The 16,702-nt window shown below is 43.1% G+C and overlaps 1 protein-coding gene across 1 annotated transcript in view; it reads left to right on the forward strand.

Moving 5' to 3' along the window:
- The first annotated feature begins 5,541 nt into the window (after positions 1-5,541).
- EP300 (E1A binding protein p300) overlaps positions 5,542-16,702 on the forward strand; it is an 82,467-nt gene continuing 71,306 nt past the window's right edge. Inside the window, 1 exon segment of the mRNA XM_030320751.1 lies at positions 5,542-6,171. Coding sequence (XP_030176611.1) covers positions 6,078-6,171 — 94 coding nt within the window. The 5' untranslated portion in view covers positions 5,542-6,077.

Below are 16,702 nucleotides of genomic sequence, written 5' to 3' on the forward strand. Positions count from 1 at the left end.
AGGTAAAGTCACAGTCTGATAGGCCCACACATTGTGGCGATAGTTACCATCAGCTTAGGGGTACAAGGCATTGAAAACATCTTATTTGCATGTCTGTCGTTTTTGCCATCCTTTGGAGAACCCTTTTAGAATACAAAGGACCAAATTTTAGGTCATGGTTTTCTTATTTTGAAGTCAACCAGGTCTTTATTTATAATACTGCTAACATATTTTAATATCCCACTGAATTACTGTACAGATGTTCTAATTTGTAGATCAAATGACCACATATTCCAAATAAAAAACAGGTCTCAGTCCAAATTTCCCAGTATGGCCACATGGTCTTTTGTGGCCTGGCCTGGCCTGGCCACTTTTGCAGCATCCTCTCCTACCCGGGGCCCTCTCATTAGCATACGCTCCAGTCTTAGTAACCAATGTAACGAGTGTGTTGCTCATGAATTATCCATCCTTGATTGCCTTGAGAGAGCCGTCATCACTCTGTTTGATAACTATCATTATGGGTTTCTCTCCAACCGGATGGGGTGCCCAGAGGACAGGAATAATGTCTTCTCCATCTTGGAATCCATAATACCCAGCAAAATGTTGGGCACAGAGAAGTTGCTCAGGAAAGGTTGGTTTTGGGGTGTAAAGATTACAAATTCTTGCTTGCTGGCAGTTTACTTCAGTCCTTATGTTGGGACACCATGCTCAACACAGAAAGTTACAAGTTCTGTGGCTGCTTTGTTGGTTTTGGCCCTGTATGTTCCAATTTTATAGAAAAGGTTTTGTGAATGTGCGTGTTTGAGTATATGTTTATGTGTATAACTTTCTTCTTCTTCCTTCCTTCCTTCCTCCTTCCTTCCTTCCTTCCTCCCCTCCCTTCCTTCCTTCCTTCTTTCCTCCTCCCTTCCTTCCTTCCTCCCTTCCTTCCTTCCTTCCTTCCTTCCTCCTTGCTTCCTTCATTCAACAGACACTCATTGGCTATGAATCCTGCAGCAGTTCCTATACTAGGTACCAGAGGCATGAGAAAGCATAAGACGGGCTTCCTGCCCTGAGGGTTCAGTGGAAAGAGGCCTGTATGTGATGTTGGAAAACCTGAGTTCAAGTCTTCCTTTTGCCTCAGTTTGGGATCTCACAAAGGACATTTTATTTGCTTCAGAGTCTCAGTTTCCCAAATCATTAATGAATACAAACACTTATTCTCCTTCTGTGATAATTATAAAAAACCTGGGTCAAGATGTTCAAGATTCCAGGAGAGAGGAAGATTAGCTATACCTGATGGGCAGGTAAGATAGACTGTGTCCTTGTCACTGCAGTTGAATAAAAGGATGGACAAAGAGACCCACACACTCAGACCAGATTGACAAATTGATGGTATCTAGTCGTTTGTTCAAGAAGTTTGAGTTGAGGGGTGCCTGGGTGGTTCAGTCAGTTAAGTGTCTGACTCTTGACTTCAGCTCAGGTCATGATCTCATGGTTTGTGAGTTCCAGCCCCACGTTGGGCTACAGAGCCTGCTGGGGATTCTCTCTCTCTGCTCCTCCTCTGCTTGTGCGTGATTCTCTCTCCCCGTCTCTCTGCTCCTCTCCTGCTCATGCATCAGGTCCTGAGTTAGGAGCTGGGAGAGGGAGAGATGGACAACACGGTCACCCTTCCTGATGTCACCAGAAAAGGCCAACAAGAACTATAACACAGTGTGAAATGGAGGCGATTCAGAAGTATAGGATGCTTGCCATGGGAGGGCAGGGGAGAGGTCTGCAACCAGGATTCAAGGAGATCAGGAAGGGCTTTACAGGAAAAGGATGTGTAAGCTGAGACCTGAAGAGTGATTGGGAATTAGGTGGACAAAAGAGGTGGGGGTGGTGGGTGTTTCAGGCAGAAGGACTATGTGTGAATGTCCCAAAGACAGAGAGAGCATGGGCACAAGAAGCATAGAAATGATTCCATTTTGCTGCAAGGAGGGAAGTTGAGAGAAATGAGACAGGTAGACAAGGGCCATTGCTTGTACATGAACCTTTATCCTATGGGCAAAGAGGAACCATTGAAGGCTTTTTAAAAAAATGTTTTTAGTTCTGATTTCACGCCCCACAAACATATATAACGTAGAGTGAAAGCTCCCCGTAACACTTCTCTTACTCCAACACTGTTGAAAGTTTGGTGCATATCCTCTCAGCTTCCAATCAATCCATTATTAATATTAATTACATTTATAAAAGTAGAGCCATTCTAGACCTGCTGTGTTATAATTTTTTTGTCCTTAGCAATATATGGATATCTTTCTATGATAGTACATATCTACCTGTTCTTTTTTTAAATTTACATCCAAGTTAGTTAACATATAGTGTAGTAATGATTTCAGGAATAGAATTTAGTGATGCATCACTTAAAGATAACACCCAGTACTCATCCCACCAAGTGCCCTCCTTAATGCCCTTTGCCCATCCCCCCAACCCAACACCTACCTGCTCATTTTTATTTTTATTATTAATGTTTATTTATTCTTGAAAGAGAGAGCATGAGCAAGGGAGGGGCAGAGAGAGAGGGAGACACAGGATTGGAAGCAGGCTCCAGGCTCTGAGCTGTCAGCACAGACCCCAACACAGGGCTCGAACTCACAAATCGTGAGATCATGACCTGACTTGAAGTCAGACGCTTAACCAACTGAGCCACCCAGGCACCTCATACCTGCTCGTTTTTAAATGACGGCATGATATCCCATCATGGCAAGGCTGTTTAATTGCTTGTTTTGTTTTGTGGTAAAAATATGTTAAACATTTTTAAAAATTGGGGCACCTGGGTGGCTCAGTCTGATTTTGGCTCAGATCATGATCTCGTGGTTTGTGAGCTCGAGCCCCGCGTCAGGCTCTGTGCTGACAGCTCAGAGCTTGGAGCCCACTTCATTCTGTGTCTCCCTCTCTCTGCACCCCACCCTCAAGAACAAATGTTAAAAAAAAAAAAACATTCAAGAGATACTGGGATTTTCAAAATCTATAAGTGTTTGGCATGAATCTAAATACTGGTTCTCTACTCTATCCCCACTAACAGTGTATGAAAATACCAATTCTCCATGTTCTTGCCCATATGGGCTACTAAAATTTTTTTCAGGAACAGATTTTATTAAATGTAGAATAGAAATAAAAGTATTTTCTTACAAACACTGACAACATTTTGGAAGTGTATATAAATCAATAATTCCTTGCGCGGATATGAGGCACTTTCAAAACCCGGCCACATTCACATTTGCAGGAGCAACCCAAGTTTGTGAAGACTTCTTCCCTTGATAACAAGTGCTTGGGAAAAACTTTGTTGCGGCCACATCTAGTAGAGCCCTTTTCTATTTAATTTTAGAACGAATGGCTAGGAACAGCTAAGCTGTATTGAGGTATTGAGTGCTACTGTGTGCCAAATACTATGGTGTTATCCACAAATGATCATGTTTAATCTTCACAATAAATGCTTCTCCACTGCAGTAGGGGTGAATTAGGCCTGAACATCACAGGACAGAAGTCATCCCTGTTGGCAACCTGGGTTGCTCCAGTAATACCTGACTCCTGGCTCATTGATTCTCTTCATCGTTCACTTTAAAGAATAAACAACAACAACAAAGTAAACTCAACAATAAGCAAACACCAACTAAGGAGCCTGAGATTTAAAATGAGTGAAACGCTTTAAACTATCTCCATAGATACTGGTTTGGGGGTTTCCTTGGGGAAACACTAACAACCTTGCCACCTCCTCAAGTACCAATTTACCCAAGGCCAAACACAGCGGAATCCTGTGATGTGTAGGAATGTGAAAGCATGCTAGCGAGGCCCTCCTCTGCAAAACTGTGTTGTCACACACACTTTATTTATATTCAAGAATTTTCCTCCTAGTTACATTTTTGCTTTTGTCCGTGCTTAGATTATCTTTAGCACCTTACGTTTTTGCCCTTGTCCATATCTACATTATCTTTAAGGTACTACCTAGACGGTGGGCTTTTATTAAGCTAGCCTACTGGAGGTGGGTGAAAAGTAGTACCATAAAATGTCTTTAGGTCTCAGATGCACTCAGAAAAAGAATTCAAGTCTCCTTTGGTGAGAGTGCAACCCTGTAGGAGCGAGTGGACACGTGGTGGGCAAGAAACAAATTTAGGTCTGGTCCTAAAGCGTCTTTCCACTGCTGCGATTTTTGTTTTCTGATTACCAAAATAATATGGGCTTATTGTAAAACAAATTGTAAAATTTGGAGAAAAGGGAAACAATTCATCATCAGTGTGATTTTTTGGAGGTGAGACGTTCCCTCCGGAAGAGCGATGGAGAGAGGATGCACTGGGTCTCTGGCCCACGACACTGGCCGACGACGGAGTACCCCCTGCCTGGTTGATTCAACCGGGGTTCGGAAGACCGCCCAAGGGCCCTGGACGCAGGGCTATCCCCACGGCACTCCCGTTCGGCCACCTGCGCGGTGACTTGGCGCCTTCCCCGGCGTAGCTCCCGGACTCCGTCACCCCCAATTCCCACCGCTCCTCTACGCAGAGACCCAACCCAGGCACCTTCCCCCGCAAGTGTCCACCGACTGAAAATAGATCCCGAGTCGGCCCCCAAACCGCCCCCCCTCCCTTCAAGTCCTCCCCTTTAAAGGGAGCCACCGGGTGACGCCGGGGGAGTTTGCGGAAGCGCCAAACGCGTTGGGGCCTTGGGCGGATCCCGTGATTGGAACTGGCTCCGCCCCCGGGTCCTCTTCCCCCATTGTGTGAGCGGCTCGGGCCAAGGCCCCGCCCCCTCGCCACCTCCCTCCGGAGGCCCAACCCCTCCCCTTTTTTTCACCCCCCCTTGGCTCATTTCCGGCCGCCGCTGCTACCGCTAGCCTGTAAGGAGGATTCGGCAGAGGGAAGAAACAACAGCCGCCATCTTGTTTGTGTGCTAGGCTGGGGGGGAGAGAGGGCGAGAGGGAGCGGGCGAGAGTGGGCAAGCGGGACGCCGGGCGGAGTGCGGACTGCGGGAGCCAGAGTGCGGAGGCGAGCCGGGCCGGAGACAGGCGGCAGGGGCCGAGACAGTGGCAGGGGGCCCGGGGCGCACGGGCTGAGGCGACCCCTAGCCCCCTCCCGTCCGCACACACCCCCACCGCGGCCCGGCAGCCGGGCCGGCGTCGACGCCTAGGGGGGACCATTACATAACCCCGCGCCCCGCGGCGCCTTCGCCCGCCGCCGAGGGCGGCCCCGAGCGGAGCCCCGGGGGGCGGGCGCTCCCGGCACCTGGCCGCCGGGGGTGGGGGCCGTAGCGGCGGCCGTATTTATTTCTGTGCCGCGGGAGAGGAGGGCGAAGGAGGAGAGCGCGGCGCGAGGAGAGGCCGCCTGCGCCGCCCGGCGGAGCGGGGCCTCCTCGGTGGGCTCGGCGTCGGCGCGGGCGGGCGGCGCTGCTCGGCCCGGCCCCCTCGGCCCTCTGGACCGGCGAGCTCCGCGCCCGGCGTCCTCGCCGCGCCCCCGCCGCGCGATGTGAGGCGGCGGCGCCAGCCTGGCTCTCGGCTCGGGCGAGCTCTCTGCGGCCATTAGGGGCCGGTGCGGCGGCGGCGCGGAGCGCGGCGGCAGGAGGAGGGCTCGGAGGGTGGGGGCGCAGGTCCGGGAGGGGGCACCGGGAGGAGGTGAGTGTCTCTCGTCGCCTCCTCCTCTCCCCCCTTTTCGCCCCCGCCTCCTTGTGGCGATGAGAAGGAGGAGGACAGCGCCGAGGAGGAAGAGGCTGATGGCGGCGGCGGAGCTCCGAGAGACCTCGGCTGGGCAGGGGCCGGCCGTGGCGGGCCGGGGACTGCGCCTCTAGAGCCGCGAGTTCTCGGGAATTCGCCGCAGCGGACGCGCTCGGCGGATTTGTGCTCCTGTGCCCTCCTCCGGGCCTGGGCCCAGGCCCGGCCCCTCGCACTTGCCCCTACCTTTTCTATCGAGTCCGCATCCCTCTTCGGCCACCGCGACCCGGCGAAGAGAAAAAGGAACTTCCCCCCCACCCCCTTCGGGGGCCGGCGGAGCCCCCCAAGCCCACCCCAGGGAGCGGGGCGGGGAGCCGCGGCCGAAGAAGAGATTTCCCGAGGATTCTCGTTTTCCTCGCCTGTATCTCCGAAAGAATTAAAAATGGCCGAGAATGTGGTGGAACCGGGGCCGCCTTCAGCCAAGCGGCCTAAACTCTCATCTCCGGCCCTCTCGGCGTCGGCCAGCGATGGCACAGGTTAGTCCCAGGAGCCCTGGCCTTCCACATCCCCCCCTTCATCTTTTTTGCTCGGTGCACCTTTCTTCCATATTTTCTCCCTTTTTCTCTTCTTAGTTCTCTGCCTCTTGGTTAATTTTAAAGGTGTTTGAATGAGCTGGTCGAAGACGTCCAGTAGCCCAACCATTTTCTTTGCTTCCTAATACATTCGTTGCAACACTATGTCATATCGGTGTGTGTTCTGGAATTAGAGCTCTTGAGTGGTGCTATGGAAATAGCCTTTATTGTTGCTTCCGTGCAGTTTAATTTTTGAAATGCCAGTGCATTTGTGTGTAAGGCTTTTTTTTGCAATTTTACTTTGAATTTTTTTGTTGTTGTTGAGAAATGAGGAATTGCGAATCCTTTCTCCTAGATTGCACTTATTCTGTTTTCTCTACTTTTCACTCTTCCTTTTCAAATTTTCTCTGTTTGGCACAAGATTTTCTGTTGAGGACGAGGGTTTAAAAAATCTTGGTTTTATTTGTGTGTGTGTGTGTGTGATCCAGGATTTCAGGTTTGGTGTGATAAGGTTTAATGTCAAAGCTGAAATTTGGTTCCGATTATTTTACCTACCATTCCTAGGGGGGTTTTCCCCCCTTTTTATTTGCGTTAAGAATCAATATGGAGCGCAGTTCATTTTACATCTCCCGTTTCTTTCGTGTGAGACCAAAATGTCTGAAACTGGGGTTTTAGGTTGGGAGAGAGCAGAGGCATTTTCTTTGCAGTTTGTAGTCACTTTCTCTTGGGGGGGGGGTGGAGATACCCGATTGTGTGGAGTTCTGTAGTTGGAAATCAAAATTAGAAGTTGTAAGCACCCCAGTCATGAACTGCAAAGATAAACTGATCATACAAAAGTTTAAAGTGTGTGTTAGGTTCGGTAGTTGTGTGTGTTTGTCTTTTTATGCTTTAAACCTATTTGGAGATCCATACTCGAGTGTGAAAAAAGCTCTACAATTCTTAACTTCACTCAGTTGTGGACTAAAACCCTTTTGTCAAGGGAAATTCGGGGAGACTTCCCTCTGTCATCCCCTTCTTATAATTAGTTTGGTGCTGTCTTGATGGCTAGCGATCTTCTCTTTTGCCGTCGTAGTTGTTTGAGGTGCCAGGATAATGAAGAGGAAGAATGGCTGGCCATCTGACAGTCCACAAGATGTTCCCCCTTACTCCGGAGCATCTCTTTAACTCAACGTCATCCCTCCATCTGCCAGTGAGAGTGCATAATGGAGTTAAATGTACCCTAGGAGTTTGTAGAGAACTTCTAAAGCATGTTTCTAAGTAGACTTCGTTTCAGAGGGTGAAAATGTAAGGATGTGGCAAATGCTTTGGATTCTTTGCTTTTATGGGAAAAATGTGTCCTGAGTTTCAGATAACCTGCAAAGATTGAGGATTTTTGCTAAGTTCTTTACTTTAGACTTGTAAAATTGGCAGTGTGAGAACTTTGATCTATTCTTATTCCCTGGACTTTCTGTAGTCTTCACGGATTTTTTTTCTCTTACTTGCCTTTTTTTCCCCCTCAACATTGTTACACATATCAAGCGTTGTATTCCTTTGCACTTACTAAAATGTTCCAGAGGATCTTCAGATCACCTCTAGACATATTTCCACCTGTAGCTTTTGTGTTGTTTTCTTTATTTTTTGTGTCGTGTGGTAGTGGGTTTTACGTTGGAGTTCACCAGAGACTTCGGATGTTATCTAGAAAACTTCTTTAATGTGTGTCATTTTGATGACTCCTGATTTGAGCAGCTTAGTCTTGGAGTAAATGGAGTAACGCAAGGCCTGGAAGGCAGGCTGTGCTCTGTTGTTCAGACACCTCTGTTCAGGTGCAGTGCTGCATTCTCCATTTTTGATCTGAGCTAACTCATCTCCGTAGTATCTCACCTGTCCGGTACACAGAAACTGTTTTTTGCTACTTGAAATATCTTTGGATAATTATGAGTCCTAAATGTATCATGTGGGTTTAGTAGAGTAAAAAAAAAAAAAAAAAAAAATTCCTCAACATTGAGATGAACTCAGTCAATTTTAGTACTAAGAGTTTATTTTAGTATTATACTTGATATTAGTATTTACAGAAAGTTACCTTTCTCTAAATTTTGTGGGGAGGGTTTCAACCCCCCCTCCCCCCCCCCCCATTAAGATTGTACTCCAGGAATTCTTTGGTGTCCAGTTTTTAATCCTAATCAGTCTGGGTTTTTTTGTTGGGGGATGGAGGGAGGTGGTTATTAAGAAAATACTGTCACTGTCGCCTTGTGAACTTAATTCAGGTTGGTGACCTTTTTTTTTTCCCTTTGTTTTTCTTTCCCCCCTGCAGCCAGCACTGTGTAGTGTAGTTTGCAGGGAACTTTTAACAGAGACACTTCACTTTAAAACTTTAAATTTTCAAATATGTAACTCTCTACGTTTTGACTTTTGAGTCATTACCTGGATATTTCATAAACGTGAAAGTAAGTTCTTTGGTCCTCAATTATGAATTTTATCTAGAACTGGGTCAAAATGATCCCAATATTCTAGACATTAGAAACTTTTTTCATGATCAGGGCTTGCAGTTCTAGTAGCATAGGTGTACCTAACAAGAGTGTTTGTGTGTGCCAGTTTCATAGGAAAAAAAACTGGAACCCAACTGGGTTGACATACTACAGTATTAACGAAACAAATTAGTGTTTAAATCCCACCTTCTGAATTTTTAAGGTTGGCCACTGATGCAGAATAAAAATGACTTCTCGTTAGACAGTCAAAGATTCTTCTAAAACATTTCCAGATTGATTCAAATATCTTGAATTAAGTTCAAGTTTTATGTGTTGGAATGAGGAGGAAGAGACTTATTTTTTAGCTTTTGCATCTTTTTGTTCCTGTTTCAGTATTTGTAGTTGATCCATTTGATCCATTGAAAATTTAATTTAAGTTGGTATGGTTAGATCAGAACTATTTGATAAATCAAATGACTTTATGTCCCCCCCCCCCGAAAATGATAAAAGCCATATGTAAAAATATTTTGCTAAAATTATTGAACAGAAAGGTTGACAGGTAAGTCCTGAAAATATTTCTTGAACCTATTTCTAATAACCTGAGGGATGGGCATGATGAGAATGATACTGTTGCCTTCGTTGTTCACTGGATATATTCTGTGGCTGCTTTGTAACACTTAATGCTATATGCACTGAAAGATCAGACTCTGGAAAGATGGTTGACAGTGCGAAGATCTGGCATTTAAATGAAGATCCTTCTGGTCTTGGTACAGTTTTGTGGCCCTACTGTGAACTCAAGTGTCAGAATTGGCTTGGATTTTATGCCTATTTTTCATTTGAGGCACAGAGCAGATAGTGGATAAACTATATCATCTTGATCGCTAGATTACTGTACATAATAGAGAAGTGGCAAGGATTTTTTTTAATGTCAGTTATTTCTCAAAACACTCCTGTGGATTAGTGGTTTATTATCCTGACCACGATATTTTTGGTGGAAGCCATTTCTTTTTCAGCTCTTAAACCTGTGATGCTATGTTTTAATTTTATTTTTTAGGGATGTGTGTTTAGATTAGAGTTCAGCTTCTGGAGTTTTTCAGTTATGGCTCCTTGGTTCACTGAGGTATTGCTGACCTCAGTGTTAAGTTGCAAAACATTTTATTATGTGCCTTGAACTCTGTCAATTGCTTATTTTCAAGGCTTTGTAAGTTCATTTATAGGGCTTTAAGAAGGCTGTCTGTGGTTGATAGTGAGATGAAGTGACTTTTGTTAAGTTGTAAATCTTGTATGTGTTACATACAATATGGGTGCCCTTTTCCAGCAGAAACTCACGTTCTCTCACAGAGCTGAGAAATGTATCGGTTTGTCCAGTGAATGTATAAAGGAGAGAGAGGAAACAGCTTCTGCCTTGATTGCCTTTTGGCATTTTCTGTTTTACTTTGTTTTTCCACCTTCTCCTTAGTCTATTCTATAAAAAGAGAGATAAATTGAAACAAGAAGTTAAAAATTAGTGCCTCATGGTGTTTGTAGGGACATTAAGTGGTAAATAGGAAAGGAAAAAGAAAAGAGTAGGAAGAATGTTGCAGATACAAGTGGGAGTGTAAAATACCTCTTCCTGGTATATTTACAAAAACAGTTCAGGAGCTGTTCTGCCAATTCATCCACCCAACAATTAATAGAAAAATACGACATGCTTCTTTGTGTTTTCTGCACTTTTAGTGTTTCATCCTTTGAGAATTGCTGAAATTGAAATTTTTAGTGTGGCAAACATTAGGGAAATTAATGGGCAAGTTGAAACTGAAATTATACCAAGTGTAAAAATTTTAAAACACTGAATTTTGCAGATAATTTTTTTATGTGATGGGTGGTAGTTTTCTTCTGAAATTTTAGTAGGAAATGTTTTATTGCACAGTTCTCAAAGGTTTAAGAGAATGAATACTGAGGTGTTAAGCCTTTTCTGAACAGTTTAGATATAGATCTTATAAGTGCTTCAAAAGGCAATTAGCAATAATTTAGTGGAGAGAGAAAGGAAAACTAAAACTACTGAAAAAAAGTGAGCAGTTAAAGAAAAGGAGTTTTGGAGTCTATTTTAGAGTTCAGATCCCAGACCTGCCTTTATTAACTGTGAACCTTGGGCGAATTACTGAACTTTTTCTCAGCTTTCTCACCTGTAGTACCCACCTTACAAGATTGTGGGGAGGAGTAAATGAAAATTCTCTTTATCCAGTGCTTAGGGTAGTGCCTGTTGCAGCATAGTATGTGCTAATTCTGTTGATGGTTTTTAACCTTACTACTAAATATACAACAACAAAGCAGTGGTAGATTTTTTTTAATGGATCTGTAGATAGACTGGATAAAGAGAAAGCCAAGTCATGAAGTTCAGAGAGGAGAAGCCTTAGAAGTAAAGCTTATGGTGCAAAGATTAAATTTCTAAAGAGTATAAGAACATGGTAGCAGAGAGTAAAATAAGACTAGAAGTACTGTATGTACTGTCACATAGGGTGTCTTGTATATGTAAGTAATTGTATGTGTAAGTGGAAATCAACAAGTATTTAAAGCATAATGAGAAATCAGAAAGCAGATTGTTCTTACTGTAAATGCTCAAGTTAAGAATGGCTTTTTGCTAAAGAACTGTGTGATTGAGCACCATTTTTTCTGTTTTGTATTTGCTTCTCTGCGTTTTAAAGGACTTTCTTAAAAAAGAAGAGGGAGAAGAGAAGGGGGGGAGGGGAGTGCAGTACTTTTCAAATTTTTTTGACCACACCCAGTAAGAGCTGTATTTTACATGAGTACCAGAGACCCTGTCTCAGCAAGTGGGCAAACTTACCCATACTACTTGTAGTATACTATGTATGATGTTTTCTATTTTTTCTTTTTCTTTCTTTCTTTCGTTCGTTCGTTCGTTCTTTCTTTCTTTCAAGTGCTGGTTGTGGCCCATTGTATTGATTTCATGACCCACTATTGGCATGTGACCCACAATTTGAAAAATACTGGCTTAGAAAGGTTGACAAGCTGTCATTGGTCTCTATTGGGCCAACACTTTCTGTATACTAGGCATTTATCATCAGAAGGGAATACTCTGGTAATCCAGACAGACATAGACCCTTCCTTCCGTAGCTCATAGATAAGGGTGGAAGAGCTACATTCAAGACTGATGTGACCAGCATTATATTGAGAAGTACTGTGTACAGTGGGAGAACTGGAAAGGCCTATAACCTGTAACTATTGTTCCTCTGGTGACTGTCTTAGAGGAATTGGTGTCTGATCTTGAGATCTGAAGGATAGGTGTAATAGGGTTAGTAAGAGTGAGCCCAGGCTGGGAACAAGAGTATGGCCTGTTCAGGGAACCTATTAAATTCTATCTGGCTGGGGGGATAGCAAGAAATATGACCATAGAGGTGAGGATGGGGCCACTTAGGCTTGCCTTATAATGCTTATTGGAGTTTAGACTTTACATTTTAGCACTTTTAAATGGATGGGGCAGAATTGTACTTCATGATCGACTAAAGTGAGGAATGCTTTGGAAAGGAACAGGGAACATATGATGCAGGAACACCAGAGAGATGGCTGTTTTAGGATTCTAGCTGTGATGAGTGTGGCCTAAATTGGTAGATGGAAAGCAGTGAAAAGATTAGAGAAAGGTAGGTGACCAACAGAAGTTGGTTGATTAATTACAGGTTAGGATATTGTGATAGAGAGGGATCAAGGATAATTCCCAAGTTTCAAGTTTGGATAGTTGGGTTGGTGAGGTCGCCATTTACTGAGATAGCAAACATAGGAAGTGAAGTATTTGTGTGTGAATGTGGTGGGGGTTAGGGGTTGTGATGAGTTAAGTTTTGAGCATTTTGAAGTTGTGTGATTCTCCTCAGTGGAGTAGACAGTATTCGTTTAGTGTGGCTTTCTCTCCTTTCAGCCAACAAACATTGACTGCCCACCAGGTTTTAGACCCTTGGAAATGTAAAAATGAATCAAAGTACACTTTCTGCTCTCAAAGCATTTAGGATCTGGTGGGGTTGGCATACTTGTCCACACAGTTTTCCTGAGTAATACTCTGATACGTGTTAAAAAAAAAAAAAAAAAAAAGGTTGTGGATGAAGGTAGTGGATAGGGATTGTTTCTGACAGGCCGTGTTTGGAGGACCGGGGGAAAACTTCAGAGAGAATGTGTGTTTGAACAGAGGCAGGAGAACTTGAAGATAACTTCCCTTAGAAGTAGAGAAAGTTGGAAGAGTATTTCTGTGTCAGGTGGAACAAATACGGGTAGCTCTGGTGTGACTAGAACATAGACTGTGGTGGTATGTTTTCATGTGAGACAGATGGAAAAGGATTTTGGTGTCCTATTATGAAAAGACAAAAATGTGATAAAGAGTTTGACATTTTTTACCATCAGGAAAAAAAAAATTATGAACAAGAGAGTGACATGGTCAGGGAAGGGGGAAAGATGAATTCTGGTGACACTGTACAGGATCCAGTAGCAGGCAGGGATGGCAGGAATACTAGGGGTATGTCACTTGTCTTTTGAGCGCACTTCATTTGCCTTGGAAGTTTTTTGGTAGATTGTAATTATTGATGTGAATTGTTTATGTAAGGTCCCAGGTTTTGTTTACCAGTTGTCCTAAATGTAGAAAATACAGCAGATAACTCAAAAACCAATCACTCTTCCCTTTTTCTTTACAGATAGGCAGTCTTTCAGAATTTTGTTTTTGTTCTTTGGAGAGATGGTATGATAGCTCTATCATTTAGGATCCCCTATAGGCATTTCATTCCTTTAGAGTAAACCCCAGTCAAGCAAACAAATCCTAGCCTCACCGCAAAGCTTCTCCCAAGATGTTACCACTACTCAAAATCAAGAAATTGTCAAGGGCGCCCAGGTGGCTCAGTCAGTTAAGCTCCTGACTCTTGATTTCAGCTCAGGTCATCTCACGACTGGTTAGATCAAGCCCCATGTGGGGCTCTGCACTGATAGTGTGGAGCCTGGTTTGGATTCCCTTTCTCACTCTGTCTGTACCTGTCCTCTGCTCTGCTAGTGTGCGCTCCCCTGCTCGCTCTCTCTCAAAATAAATAAATGTTTAAAAATAAATGATCAGAGCTAGATAAGTGAGCGTGTGGTTTAGGTTTAATATGAACGTGTTGTTTACTTGATTCTTAAGGTAGGATTTTAATAAAAGTGTCCTCACCTTTGAATTAATTTCACACCAGGAAGTGTCACTATATTAATAAATTGATAAAGAGCAAGGCAGGCCACACATCTGATCAATCATAGCACTTCATCTTTGTTTAAATGTTGTGATTTAAATAAATGTGGTGGGATTAAGAATCAACTTCAAGTAAGTCACTTGCCAAAGTATAGTTGCACCTTTTGATGTCATGGTTGCAGGACAATGTTAAGAATGCATATTTTGAAATTTGCTTGCACTTCTGCCCTTTGACCCTGTTGGATTTCAAAATTTAACAGTTGCTAACTTGCATGGCTTTGTGATCCTGTATAACCTAATATTCATCTTCTATCCAAATTTGTGTATAATTCACAAATTGTTGCCAATTGTTTTGAAATGTATTAGAAGTCGTATCTGTCTTTCCAGCATGGATATTTTATTTAATTTTCTTTGTCTTTGAAAGTAGTTTTAAGTGTTTGTCCATTTTTCTCAGTAGGTGGACTGTTTGTGATTAGATTAATTCTGCTTCCTTTACAGAGTATCAAATACTGTTTTTAATACCAAATAAAAGTTAGGAAAGTTGTTTCAACCTAATTAATTCCTGAAGTTTGCAAATTTTTCTTATTTTTTTGTTTTTGTTTTTTTTGTTTTTGCTTTTTTTGTTTTATTTTATAATAAAACTTGTTTAAATTTTATTTTTTATTATATTTTTAAAATTTACATCCAAATTAGTTAGCGTATAGTGCAACAGTGATTTCAGGAGTAGATTCCTTAGTGCCCCTTACCCATTTAGCTCATCCCCCTCCCACAACCCCTCCCGTAACCCTCAGTTTGTTCTCCATATTATGAATTTCTTCTGTTTTGTCCCCCTCCCTGTTTTTATATTATTTTGTTTCCCTTCCCTTATGTTCATCTGTTTTGTCTCTTAAAGTCCTCATAGGAGTGAAGTCATAGGATTTTTGTCTTTCTCTGACTAATTTCACTTAGCATAATACCCTCCACTTCCATCCATGTAGTTGCAAATGGCAAGATTTCATTCTTTTTGATTGCCGAGTATACTCCATTGTGTATATATACCACATCTTCTTTATCCATTCATCCATCGATGGACATTTGGGCTCTTTCCATACTTTGGCTATTGTTGACAGTGCTGCTGTAGACATGGGGGTGCATGTGTCCCTTCGAAACAGCTCACCTGTATCCTGTGGATAAATGCCTAGTTGTGCAATTGCTGGGTTGTAGGGTAGTTCTGTTTTAGTTTTTTGAGGAACCTCCATACTGTTGTCCAGAGTGGCTGCACCGGCTTGCATTCCCAAAATTTTTCTCATTTTAAAGACTGCAGTGTTTTTAAATATCATGCTTCTTCAGCACCCCAAACAGCTGAATTAATAATGTAGGAGTATCCTAAACCAATAAGAATGAGAGATCTTTATGAGCTTGTCAATGTCTAGCCAGACTGTTACCAGATTTTTAAAGTTCTGAAGATTTGGCTTTCGTTTCCCTCCTTACTTTTTAAAATCCTGGGTGCCTCCCCTGTAATAGGGGCTCTGAGCATTCCGATGTCTGCCCACCTTGTCACTCACTTTGCTCCCCCTACTTTGAATTCTTTCAGTTACTGAACTGGCTGAGCTTTCCGTGTTCACAACCCATTCTCTCTCTTTAATTCCACAATTCACCTGTCCAGCTCCTTATCCTCTGGCCTCACCAGTGAGAGGAAAGAAAGGTTTTGAGATCTGGAATGTGCATTTTTTACTTAATTTATTAATGTTTATTTTTGAGAGAGAGACAGTGTGAGCGGGGGAGGGGTAAGAGAGAGGGAGACACAGAATCAGAAGCAGGTTCCAGGCTCCGAGCTGTCAGCACAGAGCCTGACGCGGGGCTTGAACCCATGAACCATTAGATTATGACCTGAGCTGAAGTTGGACGCTTAACTGACTGAGCCACCCAGGCACCCCAGGATTGTGCGTTTGTTTTTTTTTTTTAATTTTTTTTCAACGTTTTTATTTATTTTTGGGACAGAGAGAGACAGAGCATGAACAGGGGAGGGGCAGAGAGAGAGGGAGACACAGAATCGGAAACAGGCTCCAGGCTCTGAGCCATCAGCCCAGAGCCCGACGCGGGGCTCGAACTCACGGACCGCGAGATCGTGACCTGGCTGAAGTCGGACGCTTAACCGACTGCGCCACCCAGGCGCCCCTGATTGTGCGTTTTTTAAAAAGCATTTGAATGCCATAGGGAAAACGAAATGAGAGGCAACGGATGAATTCTGTCTTCTGCGTGGATACTTTAGAGTTGACTAGTTTCAGAACACTATGGGTGTTTTGCTTAATGTGTACAGTTTAAGAGCAGAACTGAGTTTTTATTTGACTTCATTTTATCTGAAGCACAAAAATATGACTTTATCCAACAAATGTGTGAGCTTTCTAAATGGGGCGGGGGAAGATGTATAACTAGGAAGAGGTGCTATTTAGTAGAATAGATTTTGAGCCACAATTATTTCAATTTTAAGTTTCACATCCTAGTTAGTAACTTTTTTTTAAAAAAGCCTTTTATGCTCGCAGTGCAGTGTGTGGGATTATATTAATAATTCTAATTTTGAAGGTTATGCTTCATTTATATATTTCATGGTGGGTAATAGTTGTCTAATTCCTCATATATTATGGGATCATCTTGATTTTTGGAAAGGGTAAGTATTCATTTTATAAGAGATTATATGGCTAAATCCATATACCAATATAGAAAACACCAAGGGTAACCTACAAAATCAGTATGTAATAAGGAAAGGATGTTTTGACTCAACACCAGTTTCCCACATATTCAGTCCAAATTCATTTTTGTTTAGATTGTTGCATTTCTAATACTTGATCCATTGTATTCCAAACTCATGTATTCTAAACTT

This window comes from Lynx canadensis, chromosome B4 (assembly GCF_007474595.2).
Source record: "Lynx canadensis isolate LIC74 chromosome B4, mLynCan4.pri.v2, whole genome shotgun sequence".
Classification (NCBI taxonomy): Eukaryota; Metazoa; Chordata; class Mammalia; order Carnivora; family Felidae; genus Lynx; species Lynx canadensis.